Genomic DNA, 20,362 nt, shown 5'->3' on the forward strand with positions numbered 1-20,362 from the left:
GTGTAGCGATTTAGGGGTTACAGTGGTAGTGCCAGGTGGGCGATCAGACTAGATGACATTAAAAGTCTCTTCCAACCTCGATGATTCTGTCATTCTGCAACTCTACAATTCTGCCCTTCCGCGATTCCGCGATTCCGTGACCCGGCGTGCCCCGCCGGGCGCGGCCGTGAGGCGACCCGGGGCGGGGCGGAGCCTCGGCGGCAGCGCGGGGGCGGGGCGGGGCCTCGCCGCCTGATTGACCGGCGGGGCGGGGCCGCGGCGGGGCGGAGCCGCGCGGCCGAGCCGGAGCGCCGGGGCCGACACCGGGCACGGAGCCGCCGCCAGCGCCGCTCCCGCAGCCAGGTAACCGGGCGGGGGCCGCGCTCGCCCCGCGCTACCCGGGGAGCCCGGGGCGGCAGGGGAGGGAGGTGGCGGCCGCCGCGCCGCGGCGCTGTCTGTCGGGCCGCGGCGGAGCCCCGGGCGAGCCGCTCCGCTCCGGCGACGGGCGCGGAGGGGGGCAGCGGTCGGCCCTGCCTGACCCGGTGCGTTACCGGCGCCGCCACGAAGCACCGGCCTTCCCCCACCGCGTCCCCTTCTCCGTCAGCGTCTCCCAGCGCCGCCCAGCCTTCCCGGCGGGGGCCGGCACCGAGCACCCCCTCCCCGTCGCCGCCGACACAACTTCCTCCCCCGGCCCGGCACCGGGCAACTTTTCGGGCCGGTTCTTGTGCGGAGCCCCGGGCGGGTGGGCGCGGGGCCGTGCCCGGGAGCGGGGGCGGCTCGGGGACGGGGGTCGGCGGTGGGCCCCGGGCACGGCCCCTCGGTGCGGCGCAGGCGGCGGCGTTGCCTCCCCGTCAGCTGTTTCCTGCTGTTTGTTGTCAGGGCTCCTGCGCTCCCGGCAGCGCCCGGCGGCGGGGGGGCGGGGGCACGGGACGAGCCGGGCCGGCCCCGGTTGGCTGCGCGCGCCCCCGTGACGGCACGCGGGCCGGGCCGGGCCGGGCCCCGCCCCCGCGCGCGCGCGGCTTTGTGTGTGCGCGGCACCGGCGCCGGGCTCGGCACCGGCGCCGGGCTCGGCACCGGCGCCCCCGCAGCGCCGCCCGCGGTTCCCGCTGCGGAGGTTCCGCGGGGGTTGGGCCGCCCTGCCCCGTGGCGCTGGGGGTGGCGGCGCCGCCTGACACATCGCCCTTCTCCGCGGGCGGAGGTGCCGCTTGCTGAGCGCCGGCCGGCGGAGCGGCCCCGCGCCCCCGCCGGACCGGCGCCTCCCGCGGGAGCTGTCACCGGCCCGGCCGTGGTGCTTGTGTGCTTTGTGGACGTGCTCGCGGCTGGCTCGTTTGCCTGCTAGCGCTTAGGCTGGGGTTTTCCCCGCGGAAGTATGGATTCCCAGGGAGCTGAAATACTCTGCCGGCGCTTTTGCGCTTTGGGAAAGGTTCTAAGTCAAAGCAAAAATGAATGTGAAGACCGTCTTCTGTCTGCTTCATTTGTTGCTCTCTGCACAGCCCTCAGCTGTACTATGCAAGCAGATGTAGATTAGATTAATCCAGCGTGTTTGTTTAATAATAAAGGCCCTGCTGTGGACTGATATGGCCGTAGAATTTAATAAATTATTTGTCCTTGGTTTCTTTAAACAATAAACACGGGTTTAGGGTTAGATTGAGGGAATAACAAAGCAAGTACACATGGTCTTATGAGAGCGAAACAGGGCAGGGCTCTTTCTAAAGTGGTATCACAGAACAGCTCTTGATGTCAGCAACTAATGGCTCTGGATGAACCATTATCTTAACTAATGTTTATGACTGAAAGGAAGGGAACTTGCTCCCCAGTTGTAAATATTCCCTCACGTGACCGTATGTAACTGCTATATATAAAATCCTATATGTATTTTTATATTGAGCCTCTTTCTGGATGGCTGAATTCAAATCGCATGTGTGACAAACAAAACTGTCAGTTTTTAAGTGCTGCTCACTTCTTCTAAAGTAGTCTTTAAAAATACTGTGTGGAGGCTTCTGTCATCTGCTACTTTCACTTCCATAGTTACAGAATTACTTAGAGATGCAGGACTTACTGTTTGTATATAGATTTTAATAATGACGAGTGAGTTTCAAATGTGGCTGCCAAGTGTGTAAGGACAAATGAAACTGCATCTCAAAGCCCAGCAGAGAAGATGACAAGAACAGGCTGTATTTTTTACTTGTTACACACTGAGCGCTGAACACATATTTATATATCTGAATTTAACATAGTAATCATCACAGGCTTGAAGGGATGTTGTCCAAGTCAGGTCATTGGTTCATGTTTGTTTACCAACATTTGACCTCTGTTGCAATCTTGGTTGCTCAGCTCTCACTGAAATACGTAATTCCCTTAAGCAAGATTTAAATTAAAAATTACTTGTTAAATGTGAAGACGAAATGCCTGTACACAGTGGATTTTTGTTAGCAAGGTGATCTCTAACTTTGGAGCCTTTACCTACCTTTAGGACCTTTCTAGTTAATAGAAAAATCTCTTGGTGATGTGCACTTAGTGTATTAGCACCCTTTCTGCCAGCTGGATGTCGCTGGTTTGGATGATGGTTGTCTTTACACCATTTCTTAAAAGGCTGTTTATGGGATTTCATTTTTAATGACTCATGAAATCAGTGATGTCTTTGGATGAAGTTTTGTATCATTTCAGCACTTAATGAAAACAGAAGATGTGTAGTTTAGCTTTCTGAAAGTTGCAGAATGGATTCATAGACAAAAGTTGTCTCAACTGCTTAAGTAGTATAAGATTAAATGTATTACAAAATAAGGAAATACAGCTTTCTTAAAAACAGTGGAGTAATTAGGAAGGGGAAAGGAAGAAAATGAAGGGAAAAGGAAGCAGGGAAGCAGTTCTAGCTGGTTTTGGATTCTGTGTAGTGGTGGAAAAGAAAATTAATCCGAGTCTGATACCATTTGTAAACTAATACTTTTATATGTTATCTAGCAGGAGCATTGTGAGTGTTTAAGTTACTCTGTGGGAGATGCTGAGATAGGACGGCTGTATGAGAAACAAGCACCCATCTGTGTGCCTCTGTTCTCTGTAAATGTGAAACAAAGTATGCTAGATTAGTGTTTGAGTGCACCAATATGACATAAACAAATTTAAATGGCAGTGTCCCAGTTCTTGCCTTACCCGGGAAAAATTGCAGCTTGCAATAGGAAATGATCTACTGCAACCTGCAATACAAAATTACACTACTGCAACTTGCACAAGGGTGTTTTCATCCTGCAAAGCAGCTTGTTGTTGGTGGGCGCTGTGCCCTGCATCTGGGCTTTGCCAAAGCCTCTTCTCTCATTGGACTGTATTAAGTTCCCTTCACAGTTTGCTACAATAGTTAGATGGTTCTAAAGATCACAGTATGCTGGTCCAGTTCAGTTTCTCTCCACATTTGCCTACATGTGGTGGTATCAATTCTGCATGTAGGCAGAGGCCAGGCCTTGTTTACTCGGACAGTCACAGAAGTTGATGGTGGAGTTTGGATCTCCGACCTCCTAAGAGACTGACCACGTGTGTATTTTTGGATGTGCCCCCACCTGTGAGCAGGGAAACCTGGGAAGGTAAGGACTAAGTTGTATTTTTTTATTTTTTCCTTTATGATTCTTTAACGTTTTGTCTTGTGCAGGTGTGCTAAGAATTCTCTCTTCTCTTTTGTCCATCCCTGAGATAGGAAGAGGAAGCTGAAGCCCAGTTCCTGAGGTGCCATGATGAAGTTTCAGCCTGGTTTTAGGGTAAGTACATCTTGAGAATGTTTTGGTATGCTTAGACCCTTTCTCAGAGGGTAGAGAATCCTTATTTGCTCACAAAGGAAAATGTTTTTAGTTGGTAAAATAGTGCAAGAGAGGCGGTCAAAGTTCTTTGTCCTTTAACTAGCAGCTGTTCTCTATTGTAGATGTGAACGCAGTAGATGGTGCTGAAGCAACGCTGAGGCTCCTCCTGTGAAATATCCAAGTCCAGTGTGTATAGAGAAAGTGCTTGCTGGCTCTCCCAAGTGTTGACGGTCCTGTGTCTTCAAGAGATGCATTCCAGGACAAGAAAACACTGACTGTTAGTTTTAAAGATGTTAATAAATAATTCTTTGTGTTACTTTTTCATTCTTTATTGATGGTGCAGGTAGGCAGATAAGGTAATACAAATCCAACCAAGTGGTGCTTCAGGTGGTATTTAACCTATTGAATATCAGCCCTTTGATATGGTTGTTGCTCAGTATTGCTGAAATCAACACTGAATGTGTTTGGGGAGTTTGGGAGCTACTGCTCTGGGCATACATATTATAGCACTCAGTGCCTGTGTTTTGTGTCTGTCCGTGTACTCACTGGGAGAAGCATGCAGGGAGGAAGCCTTTCACAGAGATGGTGAAGTGGTATCAAGGTTTATGCTGTCAGAATAATGTACTGTCAAAATCATGCAGTGTCAGCAAGCCTGACCTGCTAGGTAATATGAGTTGTCATTGATTGCTCTCCTAAAGGTCCTCTCAGGAAGGTGGCCTGGTTACTGAGTAATGGAAGTGTCATCATCTCTCAGTTCATGAAGTACTCCTCTCTTGGACCTGGGGAGATTGGACAAGCAATAGATATTTAATATCCAATTAAGGAAAGTAAATAAATCTACCTTTCTTACATTGCAGCCATTCAATTAATCTAATCACTTGTGTTTGGTAATTTGCATGAAAGCAAGAGCACTAGAACTTCTTCACTGATACATACCCAGGAAAGAATGCTTAGCTGATTTTAAAAGTGAAATCATAGGCCAAAAAAACATCTGTTTTTTCCTCAGCATTTAGTTTTATGAATAACCAAGATCCTGGTCCACTACTTCTGAAAATACTGCTGGTAGCATGAAGGAATTGGTGGGGTAGTGTCACTTTCTGGAGCTGTAAGTAGTATTAGGGAACCTGACTGGTTCTCTGGACCAGTGGAAGTTATTTTTTGTGTTTTCTAGTGTGAGTAGTGGACGAATGGCCAAGTGCACTTACTATATTTTCCTTCCCCTGTTTGGAAGATCTTAAGCTTTAGAAATGCTTTTGTGTTTCACAATTCTTTGGCTTCTCCTCATTTGAGAGAGCCCTCCCACTGCCTATCAAAAGCCTATAAGTGGCTTTTTCAGATCATTTATGCATGTGTGAACATAAATAGACGCCCGCACCTTTCCCATTGGTAGTGAAACTATAGGGAAAAAAGCCTGCAGAGTTAACTTGGCTGACTTTGTACACAACACTTCTGTTTGTAAGGGACAGGAGCCTGAGAGCAATGGAAAATTGCTTTCCCCTTGTTCTGTTGTGCTTCTGTTTTTTTCCTGTGTGCACTAAGTATACCCTACAGGATTCAGCATCCTTACATAAGGAGAGAAGAGTCTTTATCCATAGCAAGTACCTTCTGCTTGGTCTTATAAGTGAATGCTATGTTTTTAGCTTGGGGGAAGAAAAAGGAAGCAGAAACCGTGAAATTATTCCAAATTGAAATCAGTTTCTCTATTTTACAGGAGAGGAAAAAAAGCAGAATTTCCATGTTAGGTATTTTAGAAAATCCATTATAAAGTGTGGCATTTTAAGTCTGCATTGTTAGCAGTCGTTTTGTAATTTTTCCCTACTTTATACTGCTGTGAGCAGTAACATAAAGACTAATGTAAGGTGAGTAGTTTTATAGTGCTTGAGCTGGGCCCTCACAAATTCATTAAATTCAACAATCAAACCTGAGGTCAGAGGTAGCTGTAGCCTGCTATGTATGTTGACTGAAGTCTACCAGGTGGTAGTTAAGTGTAGAGGTTACTTTGAAAAAGTTAGACACTGGTAACCTTACAGTATTTTAGTAGTTTCTTAAGAAAATGTAAAAAAAATCTACATTGTTTTGACTGTTACAGTGCTGACTGTATAATTTAATTTTCTAAATTTTTTGAATGTGTATTATTTCAAGAATATAGATTTCCTTATGCACTGTGTTCTGAAAAATGTGTTCTGGTACCGGTTGGTTTATTAGATTCTGCTGTAACTTTAGGTTACTTTCAGCTCTTTAAGGTGACATAAATATGTGAGGATTTTAGGCCTTGTATTAGTAGGTAGATTTTTCAGCTTTACGTCTTTGAATATATTTATTTATTCATTTATTTTAACTTTTGAGATCTTTGGGACTCAAGACTTCAGTCCATGCCGTAATGCCGTATCCAGAAGAAATACATTTGAATGTTGCTGTGACTTCTAACTTGCATGTTAGAATTGCACTAGAATTGTGCTCCCTTCTGAAGTATTTAATTTCCATTGTTAACGTCTCTGGACTACTGCTTTTCTGAGGGCACTGACATGAATTATGATTTTAGGCAGGTGATGCACTTGCATTTGAAGCGTTTAGGTGCATTTTTCAAAATGTCAGGCTGTGCAGGGTCAGTCTGTGTAAAGGATCTGTTCTGGACAACAAGCTCTGTGTTTGTGTTGCTCTTGGTGAGATAGGGGCGGGTTTGGATTTATGTTACCTTCTAAAAGTACTGACAGGGTGGGCATTGTGTTTACTCTGAAATAAATACCCCTTTGGATGCTGATTCCACATTTACTGTAACTTACAATCAGTTAATGGTTTTGAATCCACAATACAATCAGCACAAATATAACATTATCCAAAATTAGGAAGAATGCCACATGGGCCTAGGCCAAGTGCCTTATGGGCATATATTTTACCATTGCCTTAGTTGCTTGTATTTGTGGTTTCTTCTGGCTGGAGACTTTTACTGGTACTTGTTTATTCACACTTATTGTCTCTTGATTTTCCTTCATTCTGTCACTATTCTTTTTTTTTTTTTTTCCTTTGGTTGCTGGGAAAGATAAAGGCATATTAGAAAGGTATAAAGCTCAGAGAAATCTTAAGTGAAAATGCTTTCTGTATTTTGAGTGGAATCGCACCTCTAACACTCAGACCTGTTTTATTTATCCTTTGAAAAAGAAAAATGGGTATTATATCACCTTTAAAAGGAAGAGTCGTGACATTGCTTTTAATTTTTATGTATCCTTCAGATGGGATGCAGAAGATTAATAGTGATTTGAAAAATCTGAATGTAAGGAACCTGAGCTAAAATATTTCTGTTCAATATTAGGAACCTTTTTTGTTGCCTCACATTGTAAGAAAACAAAGTGTGAAATAAAGCAATTGGAAAAAAAATCATTATGTCAGTGATTTCTGATTTTTAGATGTAAAAATGGTGTGTTAAGCTCCGTGTTTGCAGGTGCAAGTTTTAGTCCTTTTGTTTTGTGCATGTCAAGAGTAGGCTTTAAGAAACTGATCCCCTAAAACTTGAAATGAGTTTAAATTAGGTATTTGTGCTTCTTAACAGTGTTTTACTTAGAGTATTCAATTAGATGAGCACGAAATTTGGTTGACGTCTCTATGAACGGCACAGTCGCCTGCTCTGAAAAGTAAAACCCACACAATTCTAATATTGCAGTGTTTCAGATTTACTTTCCATTGCTCTGCGTGACAAAAGCAGAGACAATGCACTTTTCTGATTCCACAACTGAAGCATAAATGGAGGTACATTTAACTTGTTTAACTATAGAAGTTTAGTCTTAAAACTTCTGCAGTTGAAAGGGAAATAACATCATAATTCAATTCCTTTGTCATGTTATATTATCCTTTGTGATTTAAGTTGCTGACTATACGTTCTGTGCCTACTCACTAGTTAACTTTGAGTAATTTATGTTAGTTAGTGTGAAGTTGGTGAGGCATTTTAATTCTCCTAAGCAGTGAAGAGGCTGATTTATCAGGCAGTGCAAGTCATCTGCTGTAAAGTTTTTAAACTGTTTTTTTTTCTCATTGGAGTTGCTGAGGTATTTTAGTCATGAGGCTTTGGAAATACCTTGGATAAATGGCACAGTATTTTGTATTTGGATTAGACAACTTTAAACATTTGTATGTAAAACTGTCTGGTGTAAAGACTGGGTGTATTGTTTATTATGTGAAATAGCATCCAAACCTTTCCTGTGTTGGTGTGTATATGAAATAAAGAAGTGTCAAGTCAAATACAGCAACGAGGGTGCTATACCAACATTCTGAGTGGTGGTGTTGTGTGATCATGTGTCATAAATTGTGCAATGGGGAAATGACATAATAAATATGTATTATAAAAAGTGGGGGTGACTTGGGAAAATTAAGCTATAATTGTCTTGGTGACTCAGTGTAATTCTCAGTGTTTCATTTCTTAGTGCTGACTAAGATGAGTGAGTTGTTGGGAATGTACTGAAATAGAATTTCAGTATTGTGTTAAAGGAAGTGTCAGTTTCTGAGTTTAGGAACTGCAGGGGCTAGTAGGGGGTCTGCAAAAGCCTGAACTGTATTTTAAAGGTTTCAGTTTTTTTTTTCCCATTTAATGTAATTAGTTTGTATTTAAGTCATCTTATTGGTAAAATGGTCACTTTGGGAAATAACTTGTCTTGATGAGAGGCAGACTGTAAGTTCAGCAATTCACCAACAGAGGAACAACTTTGAGCCATCATTAGCTGAATTGGTTTGAAGAATACTCTGCCACATATATGGGATGTTCGGAGTTTCAATTTTTTTGCTCTAATGCTTTTTTAATATGATGTGTTTTTTTGCTTTCAGGTATTGAGTATAAACTTCCATAAGTTCTAAAAATGGGAAGAATTTTTTTGGATCATATTGGTGGCACTCGCCTGTTCTCCTGTGCAAACTGCGACACAATCCTGACCAACCGCTCCGAGCTCATCTCCACTCGCTTCACAGGGGCCACAGGAAGAGCCTTTCTTTTTAACAAGGTTGGTAAGCTGGAAGAACTGCTATTTACTTTTGAAAAATTAGTTTGTGGGATATGAATCTGTCATAAGATCAAAAAAACTTCTTTGCTAAAGTGTTGTGTAATTTCTGTTTTAATTTTTTAAAAAATTTTTGTCTTTGAAGTAAAATTTGACATTTACTGTTGATGGGAAACTTAGCTAAATTATTTTTGTCTGAAATACTGAAAGACTATAAAGAAAACTGGGTATATAGAGGCACCAGGCCAAAATTTATGGAGTTTTAACTTCAGAGACTTCTGTAATATGTACCTCAAATTCACTCTGAGAGTATCTGGTGTCTGTCAAAGGGTTCCAAAGGTTTTTTCCCTTTTATGCAGTTAAAAAAAAGTCTAGATAATATTTTGTTTAATTTCTGAAACGCATTTAATTTAATCGTAGTCTGGCAACTTAAGTTGCCAGTCTATCACAATCTTTTTTACAGGCAATAATACTCTGGTTTCATTTAAGAGTTTTCAATTGATCCGATTCAATAGATCAAAATACAGAAGTTATAATTTTTTAGTGAACTGTAGAATTATTTATTAACCTTGCATAAAGACTTGTCCATTAGATTAACTGAAAAAAATTATAATTGTCCTTTGCTTTCTTGTAGAGTTCCTGGTCATATAATGCTTGGTGTATTTTAGTTTTGCTTTTTCTTACAAGCCGTTTGGCCATGGGCAGAGTTGATTGAGACATCAGTAGTGTCTTAACTATGTTTTGCTCTGGGACTTCTCCCAAATCTTATCAGTAGTGAGAGATTTCTTCCTCATCCAATAAACTCTGGATCCTGGAGTTCAAATTGTTTTAATGTTAAATAGCGGGGTTTAAGTACACTTTGAGTTTTTGCATTTCTGCAGTCAGAAGCTGTACATTTGAACTGGTCAGGTGCAAAGCTGAGAAATTAGTATTGTCCCATCTTTTAGAATCTGCATATCAGCAGTTTTTCAATGAAGTAAACATCCCGATTTTGTGGTGATGCTGCAAAAGAAGTTAAAAGTATATTTAAAATGCTGATATAGCACACAAAAAGGTGCATGTTTTGTGTCTACGTTCTCAGCCACTGACCCTGGCTTTTTCTTAGGTAATTATTTCAAAAGCACCACAAGATTTTTAAGGAAGTATCTCTTTTAATATTTTGTTTCTGAGTTCTGGGACTTGGTGATTACATCAGCTGCTAGAAATGGGTTTGCATACATTACAACTGGATTAATACAAATTTACAAGCTGTTCACTGGGAGAGTCTCGCCCAGAGTTGAACACAGCATATTTTGTGATAGTAATCCATGTCTCTCATTTAAAATGTAGGGTTTTACATTGTTGTGAAGCACATCTTTAAATGTGTTACCCTCTCAGGAAGGAGATTTTTTACACTGCATTTTCAGTTTGTGTGCGGTGCCATGGGCTCTTCCCTTCTAAGCCACTAGTGCTTTAGCAGGTTTCCCCTTGGCAGACTAATCCTCTGTGTTCCCTGTGCACTGTGTGTTTGTCCCAGGTGGTCAATCTGCAGTACAGTGAAGTTCAGGATCGGGTCATGCTCACCGGCCGCCACATGGTGCGGGACGTGAGCTGCAAGAACTGCAACAGCAAACTGGGCTGGATCTATGAGTTTGCCACTGAAGACAGCCAGCGCTACAAGGAAGGCCGCGTTATCCTGGAAAGAGCCTTGGTCCGGGAGAGCGAAGGCTTCGAGGAGCACGTTCCATCCGACAATTCCTGAAGAGGCTCTAGTCTCTTCTCAGGTTCTCTTCAATTGAAACTCCAATGTAATAAAATCAACAAAAAAATCTGCTTACATACACTGTCACCTTAGCATCAGAGTCGGATTCATGGACTACAAAATGGGAGAGATTGTGAGAATATTTCAGATGGAACTTTACTTTCTTTATTCCTTTTATATTTTACTTTCCCTCCAGCAGCTGTTTGTAGAAAGAATGTTGTGCAGATGCTGTAACTTCTCTCTTTCATTTACATCTGTTAGATTTTCTGAGATTGTATCTTAAGGTACAGTGGGCTAAAAGGAAAATAATTGCAAGATTTGTCTTTTGTTGGAGAGAAATTCAGTGAGGTTTTTCCTTTTTAGTTTGCACAAACTGATGGCAGCATCAAATTATTTTAAAACTATGATGTTTTTTAAAAGTATATTCCAACTTTTGGCTTAAGTTTTTAGTTAGGTTTTTGGTTTTTTGGGTTTTTGACCCAGCCTTTTCACCTGGTTTGGTAGCTAAAGTGAAGAGATCCGAATTTGTGCTGAGTGCTAAAGGTTCAGTGTTGGTACAGCTTGGGCTGGCCCATGTGCCATATTCTTGTTGAGGTTGATTGGTAGCACAGAGCCCATTATTTCTTGTCATTCTTGACCCAAAGATGTCACCATTCCTTGTTTATTCGTGAAGTCCCATTCACCATGTAAACTGGTGTTGATTGGAAACTATCCTTGAAATAGGGTGAAATTGCTTGGCTTTTTTTTAACTTTAACAGATGTAACTTATGAGCATAGTAATAATATAAAGTAATAGCTGTCTGTTTAGTCCTGCATTGCTTACAAATCCAGCTGTGTTTGTAATGATAGGGATCCACTGAGAAACTACTATTTCAGTAGTAATTTTTTTTCGTTTCTCTACTAATCTCATTAAGTTAGACAGGGAATTGCAAATCTTAATTCTTCAAGTGGCTTTCTTTAAACCCAGAACCTCCTATGTTAAACACAGCTGTTGTGTAAAAGGAGAAGATTGCCAGCATGTTTGTTCATGCGTAGAGTTATGCAATCTGCATCTCTTGAAAAGATTAACTTAAACAGCTTGTTTTCAAATGCTGCTTCTGGTGTTGAAACCTTTATCTTTCAACTTTGTTGAACGTTTTCATTGTGATGTTATGTTTTTATCTTTCTGGGCAGCAGTACATGTCAGCCTAGCAGTAACTAGTGACTTGGATTCCTGCTTTGTTCTTGTAGAGGTCAGCTCTGTTTAAAACAGTGATCTTGCTTGCCTTTTTTAGCAAAAATGCTCTTCATTAACTTAACTCAAGGGTGCCCAAAAAATTTCATTGTGTCTTAAGCCATAAGCTAGGATCTCAAGGGCTGAAATTTATTTGAATGTTAGATATGTATTATTTCTTATCCAAGATATGAGTTGGTTCTGGTTTTTTTCCTTATTGGATAAATTGTGGTCAATGTGAATTAAGTTACCCACAGACGCAGGAAAAGGGGAGAACCCCACCCAGCTAAATGGGTCTGGGTTCTGACCTTTCAGAGTAACTTTTCTTCTCTAGCCACAGCTCCATATCTGAAACCAAGATGTGGAGGGTGACTATGCAGAGTATTTTTCTTAATTTTTTTTTTGGTTGCCAAGTGGCAAGTTGGACACCCCTGACTTGAATCTACTGCCTCTTTCATGTAAAGGTAGCTTTGTTCTAGAAATGTCACATAGAAAGAAAACAGAGTAGATCACATACCAGAGCTGTGCTTGAATCAAGCTGCTTAAACAATAGTGTACTTGTGCCTCAAATTAATCAGTTTTTGCACTGAGTACAGTAGTACCCCATTATCTTGTACTTCTGTCCTTCACAGACCCTGGAAGCACCATTAGCATGGTTCTCTGCAGTACTTTTCTTGTACCTCTGACATTACAGTACAATAAAGTATGTTTTGTCCTGAACTGATCTTTGCTGTTCTTTTAGAGTTATTGTCACGGAGTCTGTCAGCCAAAATCGCCTAACCCATCTTTCATTCCTTGTGTTAAGTTTCTGCAGCACAGTGACAAGCTGTTGATGAGCATCCCTTTCTGTATTGGTGGTAAAAGAGTTCTGTTGATTCTGGAAGGTGCCAAGTAGAGCTTCATGCATACCACTTTGACACTTAAAAGCCTTCAATTTACTCCTGTTAAAGAGAAAACAAGAAATGTCTCGTTTTATGGAATTCTGGGTGCCAAATGTCTTTCCATGACTTTGAAAAGACAGCAAGCTAAGCAAAAATCCACCTTCTTCAAGGAACTTGAGGTTTTGGCTTCTGAAATGGCTTGGGAATTAATGAATTGGGTATTATGTATCCAGACTCCTGTGACTTTTTCCTTTGTGTTCAAATGTTAGGCAGAAACCTGCCAGCAGCTGGTCAACTTCTAAAGCTGAAGATCTGAGATGAAAGAATCATTCTGTTGGTGTGATGGAGACTGGGACTCTTATTCTAATTTACATTAAGACCATTTTGGTAGAATGTTGGTGTGAGATGCTAAAAATTACTTTTCACAAAGCCTTTGATTTGAAAAACACACATGAAGTGAATTCTTCAAAATCCCATGAGGCTTAAGCAAGTTCTATGCATCTTTAAAACAGTAGACTTGGGCTGGTTGTTTTAACTTACATGCCGTTCCTTTCTGTATCACTTTTGATGACTCTGGGAGAGTTTAGCCTCCTATATTTTGGCTGCTCCTCCTTGAGACATTTGGTGTGTGAACACAGATAACTTATCTGTGGGGAACAAGGCCATTGCTTGCAGCACATCTGGAGACGGAGGAGACATTGCTATTTGGTGTTAACTGCAATTTAGTAGTAGTGCAGTAGCCAGGGATTCTCAGATGAGGGCTTGCACAGGAAAATGTGCCACTGCAGTGATCTTTTGCCTGTCATCTGGTGGGGCCTGAGGTAAAGAAAGAAGGGATCAAGGAAAGTGCAATGCACAACATAGTGCATCTTGCATTCCTGGAGGCCTCAGAATTTGTGCTCGTAGGCTGCAGCTTGGGCCAGCAGTGGTGCTGTGACATTTTCAAGACATGGGCTGGATTAGAGTTCATGTCACCCATGCTGTGATCTCATCCTGTGGGTGTACTCAAAACTGAAATACTTCCTTGCTACTGTTTCAGCAAAACACAGCTTTGGGAAGAGAAAAAGATTGGATGGTGTGTTTGTGAAGTGTAAAAGCATTTTACTTGTGCTCTCCAGGGATGTTAGAAGAACTTTTGAAATTACATACATGTCTTGTGGCTGTGTCAAAAAAAGTTGCCTTATGTGGCATTCTGGGTTTGGCTGTGGGCCACAGTGTTATTCTTACAGGGCTGTGGTTATGCTCCTTTTGGTATTTGGCCAGCAGATCTTTTCCCCCATCCTACCCATTTTTATTGTCTTTGGTTTTGTCTGTAGTGATTGTTGCACCTTCTGTGTGGAATTAATGCATCTTAAGGACTTGGGGAAGTGCCTGCTTTTGGCAATATTATATGGTCTTTTCTACTATCCTGTACTATCCCTGTACTATACCAGTACAATGGATTAGTTGTTGCAGCTCAGAGGGATCTATGGATTGTCTATTCCATTGTCTCCCTGCTGAGGAGGGATTAGCTTAGTGATGTACTCAATGAGAGTGCATTCTTGGGATGGAGTTCCTCAGCAGGATTTCTTATTGTAGCCAAAAGTACATCAGAGAGATACGATTTAGGTCACGGAAGTAGAACACTTGAAAAATGCCAGCTTTCCAACGGATTGGGTAGTACATGGTTATCCTGTCCCTACATATGTGCAGCTTGGGGATGAAAGTGGCATGTGATCTACAAGAGCAAGGATCATCACCCTTTTATATGGTATGCATTGAACTTGTAGCTACACCCTCCATCCCACCACTCCTAACTCTGGACTGGTGGACTTTTTATTACTTTTGTTTCCAAAGGCAATTTGAAAATTAACTTTCTGATGTGCATTTAAGTGGAAAAACTAAAAATTAGATTAAGTATTTGTAATTGCTGGCTTCTTCATGACTTGAACTGGGACCATCCTTTGGTGCAGTAATCATCACTACTTAAGCTCCAGGGCTGACTGCTGCTTAACCAGTAGCTGGAGGAAGCTTTTCAGTGAAAAGAAAGCTGAGCAGATGGCAGATTAAGGCTTCAGATTTGATGTAAAGTTTCAGTATGGGACAGAGAATTTTATTTTTAGTTTGTATGCTAGTTCTGGTTTGGTTGAGGCAGTTGTGTGTTTTTGTTTTGGTTGGGGTTTGTATTTTTTCCCTTCTGGTATGTGGAGTTGGTGAATTTCCTGCTCCATGTAGGACTTTACAGGAAGAAACCCGAAGTTGAAAATCACATATTTTCTGTCCAGGCTGCCTGACTCTTGCTTCCAGGTTCGTGAGCTTGGGAAGGTTCCTGTTCCATGCATACTCCCTGTCAAGGAGAGGGCAGCACCACGATTCATGTGCCACATTCCTAAGAAAGGGAGGAGCAGTGGGAGGCAGCTTTCTGTCTCACTCTGCTTCATTTGCTCTGTCAGCTGCAGGTAAGCTCAGGGCTTCTGGAAGCTTTGGCTGCCTTCAAAAACAAACCAGAGGCACAAAAAAACAACAGCTTCTTACACGCAGTCGAGTGCAAATTTAGGATGTAAATTTCTAGTGTTATTCCTAAAAGCAGACACAAAACCATTCCCCCCGTAAGACTCACTTCAGCAGCACTGGTATTTTTATGTCAGAAGACTGAAGGAGAAGGTGGGGGACGCTTGCCACAGGGAGTGAGGGGAAAGCAAAGGCAGATAAAGATGCTCTGCCAGAGGATTTGCTGTTACTTGCCGGCAGTGTTGATGCTTAGATATCGGCTCCAAGTGCCTTGGGGAAGGTGATGCTCATCTTTGGCTCCTGTACCTCTCTCCTCCTTTTTGATCCCTTCTCTCCCTGTTCTCTGCACCCCAGTGTGCTTTGTTCCTCCTGCAGTCTGTGCTTTCGCCGCTCGTCACCTCCCCACACTGCCACTGGCTCCGCTCTGTCCTTCCTGCCCTGCTCCTCGCATCCCTGCGGGGTTTTCAGCCGCTGACCCTGTTCGTCCCCGCAGGCTGCGGTTCTGGTGCCGGCTCCGCTCTCGCTGCCGGCGGTGACAGCGCTGCTGGTGGCGCGGCGAGCCGGGGACAGGAGGGGCTGTGCCGGGCTGATTCCCCGGGCTGCCATGCCCGCAGCGCACACAGCCCTGCCAGCACACTGATCAGGGGTTCATCCCTGCCCTGGTGCTGCCGGCGGGGCGTGCAGAGCACGCACACACGCGGAGTGCCCCCGCTGCTCTCTGCTCCTGCCCCGCTGGCTCTGATGCTCAGCAGAGACAGGTCTGCGTGGGGCGGCCAAGGAGCTGAGATGGACACTGCACACCCCTCTGCAGACACACAGCTAACGGCAAAAGGTGACTTCTGGAGTGACAGCCCTACCGAATTTCAAAGCCCAGCTCCGAGTGTTGTGTCACAACTTTTTAACAAAGTAATTGGACGATTGTTTTAAAAGGGCAGAATCATGTAAATAATGTAAAACCCTGAGCCTGGTTTTCAGAAATGCCTGTTTCTAGAGGAACTGTTTTAGAATGTAATAACCTATCCTGACACAGACTTCCAGCAGGGAAAACTTCAACTGTGTAATGCTTTGTGGGCAAAATCATAGCCAGCTGAAAAAAGCTGCGTGCTGGCAAGTGCCAAGCAGCCTTCATTCAGGAGTCGTTTTTTGCACAGATGCTTCAGCTCAACAGAAAAAAGCACCCAGCTGCCAACAAGTGCATCAGTTTGGACAAGGGAATGGAAAACTACATTTTTTCTTCATTTACTATGCTTTGAAATGTCCTTTCAGGAGTCATACATACATCTGGTTTTTCTTGTCTTCAATGGCCAGTTTTGTGAAATCTGTCAGAGGCGTATACTTTTGTTCATCTTTTAACATTGTGAAATTGTTCACAGTATTGCCTTAGAAGGGCCTTAGTTCAGTGCCTTTTTCAGGCACTGATTAGCTGCCAAATAATTGGTGTTTGAAAGACTCTGGACATGGTTCTTCTCTCCTTTGCACTTTTTTTTTTATATCTTCACATCACCTTAGTTCAGTGGAGTTACTAATTCCCTGCAGGTTTGGTATGACCAGAAATATATATACATATATTCTTCTGTGTATATGAATATGTATATATCTATAGAGAGGAATTATATAGAATAGAAATTAAATTCTAGTACCTGGTGGATTTTGGTTCCACTTGATCTTGTGCATATGTGCTGAGATTACCAGTCTCCTGAAACATACTTCTAAGCACATCTTCCCTAAAGAATACTTTCTTTACACCTGCAAGTGTTCTTTAGTGATGAGTGACTTTGCTGTTGTAAATTTTCCTGTCTGCATCAGATAGGGTTAAAAACACTAAATCATTTATTTCAGTTTTTAGGGAGTACAATTCCAAATATTAATTCAGTTGTGCATTATGATAATGTTTAGACTGGTGCTGAATTAAAAAGCAATAAAATTGTGTGATTTTTCGGTCTCCTTTCAGAAGGATTCCTTTTAAGGCCTCTTAGATGAACAGATTTGGTGGTCTGCCATCTTAATTTCTTCCTGCCTTTGCTTCTGCCTTTTGTCTCAATCTGTTCATCACAAGCTGAACACTTCTTATTGTGACATCCTTTCAAACTACCATCCTTTTTCTTCAAGACCTTTTTCTCACCATTTTGCCACCCACTCTGACCTTCACCAAACCCATGACACACTTTATTTTCTTGGCTTTGGCTACTCATTCTATGTTACCAAATCCATATTGTTTCTTGTTAGATCAAGTAGGGTTCAGAGCTATTATTGACTCTTTTTTTCCTAGGTAGGATTGGTGCGAAAAGTGCCGGAGACTCAAACAAGGGTCTCCTACAGACATTCCATCTTTCTGTTTTGAAACTGATCCTGGAAGTCTTCAAGATTAATGCAGGGTCCTTTCCATGGCTCCGTCAAGGAATGCAGTACTTCTGACTAGGCTGCTTTGATTGTATCTGGTAACCATCTCCAGCTCACCTTTAATGAAATCCCAAGCTGCCCTGGCTGCAGCTGGTGGGGTGTGATGGAGGTGACAAAATTAATTTCCACAGAGGTGAAGTGAGCAGTGACAGGGACCCCTGAATAGAGATACCATTATTTCCCTCCCTCAGCCCAGGAAACAAAAGAGAATGCTGCAGCTGGGCACTGCAGTGTGTGTCCATAGACAGTGGATTGCCTTGCATACTCCTTTCAATATACCTTTTTACAGAGGGGTATTTTGTGCTTCTCTGCTATTTCTTTTGACCAGGCCTCAGAAAGGAATGCAAACAACTGTCAGATGTCTACTACATGCCTTGCTTCATGTGTGTGTGGATAAATTCAGGTTCTCTGCAAAGCATAAGTGTTCCACACATCAGCACTGTTTTAAAGATTTCTGCTGTTAAAAAAAATGCTGTTCCATTCCCTTCCAAAAGCATCTGGGAGCTGACCCTCATGGTATGGTATGAATCCAGCTCAGTGCCAGCTCACCTCCTGCGGCATCTGCATGTCCCTTCCCCTGTCATCAGCTCTGCAGTGAGATGTGTACATTCTAATAATCAAGAAATATTTCAGAAATATTAATGGCTGGGGATATACCACATGCCATACCTTAGCAACCCTTTGTTTTAATGAAGAGCTATTTTCTGACAGCACAAGAGAGACTGTGGGAGTTTCAACATCTAGGAATGTTGGGGAGTGAAACCTGAAGCAGAACTTGGCAGCCTGCAAATTATTTATTACCTGGGAGCAAAAGAAGTGTGGGCTCGACTTCCACTTACTGTGGCCTGGGCATATGGTCCTGCCTGCTTTCTTGGCCTTTACCAGATCTCCTCTGCCTAACATTGAGCTGAGAGAGTTGGGACCCCCTGTCCACAGGGGAGAGCCTTTCTCTGAGAAGTGTACCTGGGCCTTAAAAGCCCAGATAATTCTCATTTTATTTTCCTGATAGGTCAAAGCTGCTAACAAAGACACTTGGATTTGTCCTCATAGAATAACTTCAGTCAACCTTCCCAAGGAGGCTGCTGTTGCAATTTGTGATTAAAGTGATTTATGATTCCAGCTCATCTGCTCTGGCTGAACTAGACATCAATGGGATTTGAAAGGGAAACACTGTTTGTTACTGACTTGGAGGATATATGACACATTTGACTATAATCTTTGGGATGAAACACATCTGTGTCACTTCAAGTTCTCAGGTCAGATCCCAAGTTTGCATGTTCCTTCTGAAATAAAACTTGGCTCAGGTTCTTCCCAAAGCTGTGTTTCAGCACTGTTTATTGCAACATCAAGCTTTGGGATAGACATTGTTATTCTCATATTGGTTGAAGTATTTATAGAAAATCTGAAGCAACTTTATTTCCCCAGAATTCCACACAGAGAATGTCAGACTTGGAGCTTTCCAAGGCAGCTGCCACCTTAAAATAGTCCATGAGAATTCCTATTGTTGAGGTGACATAATGAGGCTGAGATGCAAATGCAGAGGGAAGCAGTAGCTGGTATGTTTTGATTGATTTTTCTTTTTCATGGCATCTCTCTTTCTCTCTGTTTATTTCTGCCCCTTTCCTTTATAATGTATTTTATGGGAGAGAATAGAGGAAGATCAGGAGCCAGCTTCTGGCTGGAGAAGTTGGGATGTACAGCCTGCACAGAGGGTGAACGTGGCTTAACGCCTACATCTGACAGGAGCTGATTTAGACATTTCCTCCTGCTCTGCAGAGGGCTGCACTGCAGTATCAAACACTGATGCCTCCCTAGATCCCCTTCCCCCTTTCCCAAGGAGGAGATGAGGAACAAGCAGGAGTTAATAGCTGGTGGCTGATGCCTTCACTGTAGATGCAGAGGTACTGAACTGAAGTATGGGTATGCTCTGATATCCAGCACCAAGCCTGCCAGAGTTGAAGAAACATTTGAACACCACTCTCAGGCATGCGATTCTTGGGGAGTCCTGTGCTGGGTCTGGAGGTGGACTCGTGGTCCTTGTGGGTCTCTCCCAGGTGAGCATATTCCCTGTTCTTTGCAGACCATAAGCATTGCACTGTGGGGAGAGTGAGATGCTCTGTGTTGCCCACCAGCAAGTCTGCTGAGGAGCACAGGAAAACATATCGGTCAAGCTTCACTGAATCCAGGACAGCCTCACAGATTGCCTGAGTGAATCAGCACTTACCAGCACGGGGCTACATTTTGTTGCTGAAAAATCCTACCTGCATCAAGTGGATTCAGAAGGATGGCAGGTGGTACAGCCCTGGGAATTAAGAGGCCTCGGGCCTATATCCACTGCTGCCACCAGTTTTCCCCTAAACCCCCTTTTCCTTACAAGGTCAATTCTGTCTTTCAAGTTACTATCACCCTGTGTGAAATAAGAGGGCTGTGAAAGATGTAGAAGTTGTCTATCAAAAGTACTATTTTGTCAACTAAAGAAGCCATGGCAACGTAAAGATACAGCATGATTTCCATCACAAGACTTACTTGAGTCAGTCACTGCCTTTGAAACATCTGTGGTGTGGGCTAAAAGTAGACTTTTCTACCAAAATTGAAGGACATTGAAGGAGTTACAAAAAATAGCCTAAAATAGGGTGAGGAAAAGAGGATTACCAGATTAGGGAATGGGGAGAAAGGAAGAACAAACAAGTGCTTCAAGTTTCCCTGCTTGTATTGATGGTACTCTTTTTCAGCCAGACTAATGAGTTTTTGGGACATGTTGGATGGTGACCTAGCAAGTGGAACCAGTGTTGAGACTCTCATTGCTAAAATTCTTAGTAATAATAATGCCCCTGCCAGGAATTACCTGCAGCTGGGGAGTTACTCCATTCCTTACTTCTGTAGGGACTAGG

At 43.0% G+C, this 20,362-nt stretch overlaps 1 protein-coding gene across 7 annotated transcripts; it reads left to right on the forward strand.

Annotated features, from left to right (window-relative positions):
• Positions 1 to 260: 260 nt before the first annotated feature.
• YPEL5 (yippee like 5) lies at positions 261 to 12,424 on the forward strand. Of its 7 annotated transcripts, none has more exons than XM_085575808.1 (6): positions 261 to 342; positions 3,421 to 3,554; positions 3,661 to 3,725; positions 3,887 to 4,041; positions 8,577 to 8,749; positions 10,263 to 12,424. In XM_085575808.1, the coding sequence occupies exons 5-6, from the start codon at positions 8,609 to 8,611 to the stop codon at positions 10,485 to 10,487; spliced, it is 366 nt and encodes a 121-aa protein (XP_085431934.1). In that variant the 5' UTR covers positions 261 to 342; positions 3,421 to 3,554; positions 3,661 to 3,725; positions 3,887 to 4,041; positions 8,577 to 8,608; the 3' UTR covers positions 10,488 to 12,424. The 7 variants fall into 7 exon arrangements, with proteins under 7 accessions (XP_085431934.1, XP_085431933.1, XP_085431937.1 ...); XM_085575807.1 differs by having other exon boundaries at positions 3,665 to 3,725; XM_085575811.1 differs by lacking the exon at positions 3,887 to 4,041.
• Positions 12,425 to 20,362: the final 7,938 nt, after the last annotated feature.

This window comes from Lonchura striata, chromosome 3, assembly GCF_050655825.1.
Source record: "Lonchura striata isolate lonStrDom1 chromosome 3, ASM5065582v1, whole genome shotgun sequence".
In the NCBI taxonomy this organism is placed as follows: Eukaryota; Metazoa; Chordata; class Aves; order Passeriformes; family Estrildidae; genus Lonchura; species Lonchura striata.

What these genes read in the sequence shown, in the direction of transcription:
- YPEL5 (XM_085575808.1), top strand. Translation starts at nt 8,609, where the DNA reads ATGGGAAGAATTTTTTTGGATCATATTGGTGGCACTCGCCTGTTCTCC. An exon ending in GAGCCTTTCTTTTTAACAAG is followed by an intron (nt 8,750 to 10,262) that starts GTTGGTAAGCTG and finishes TGTTTGTCCCAG; the next exon opens with GTGGTCAATCTGCAGTACAG.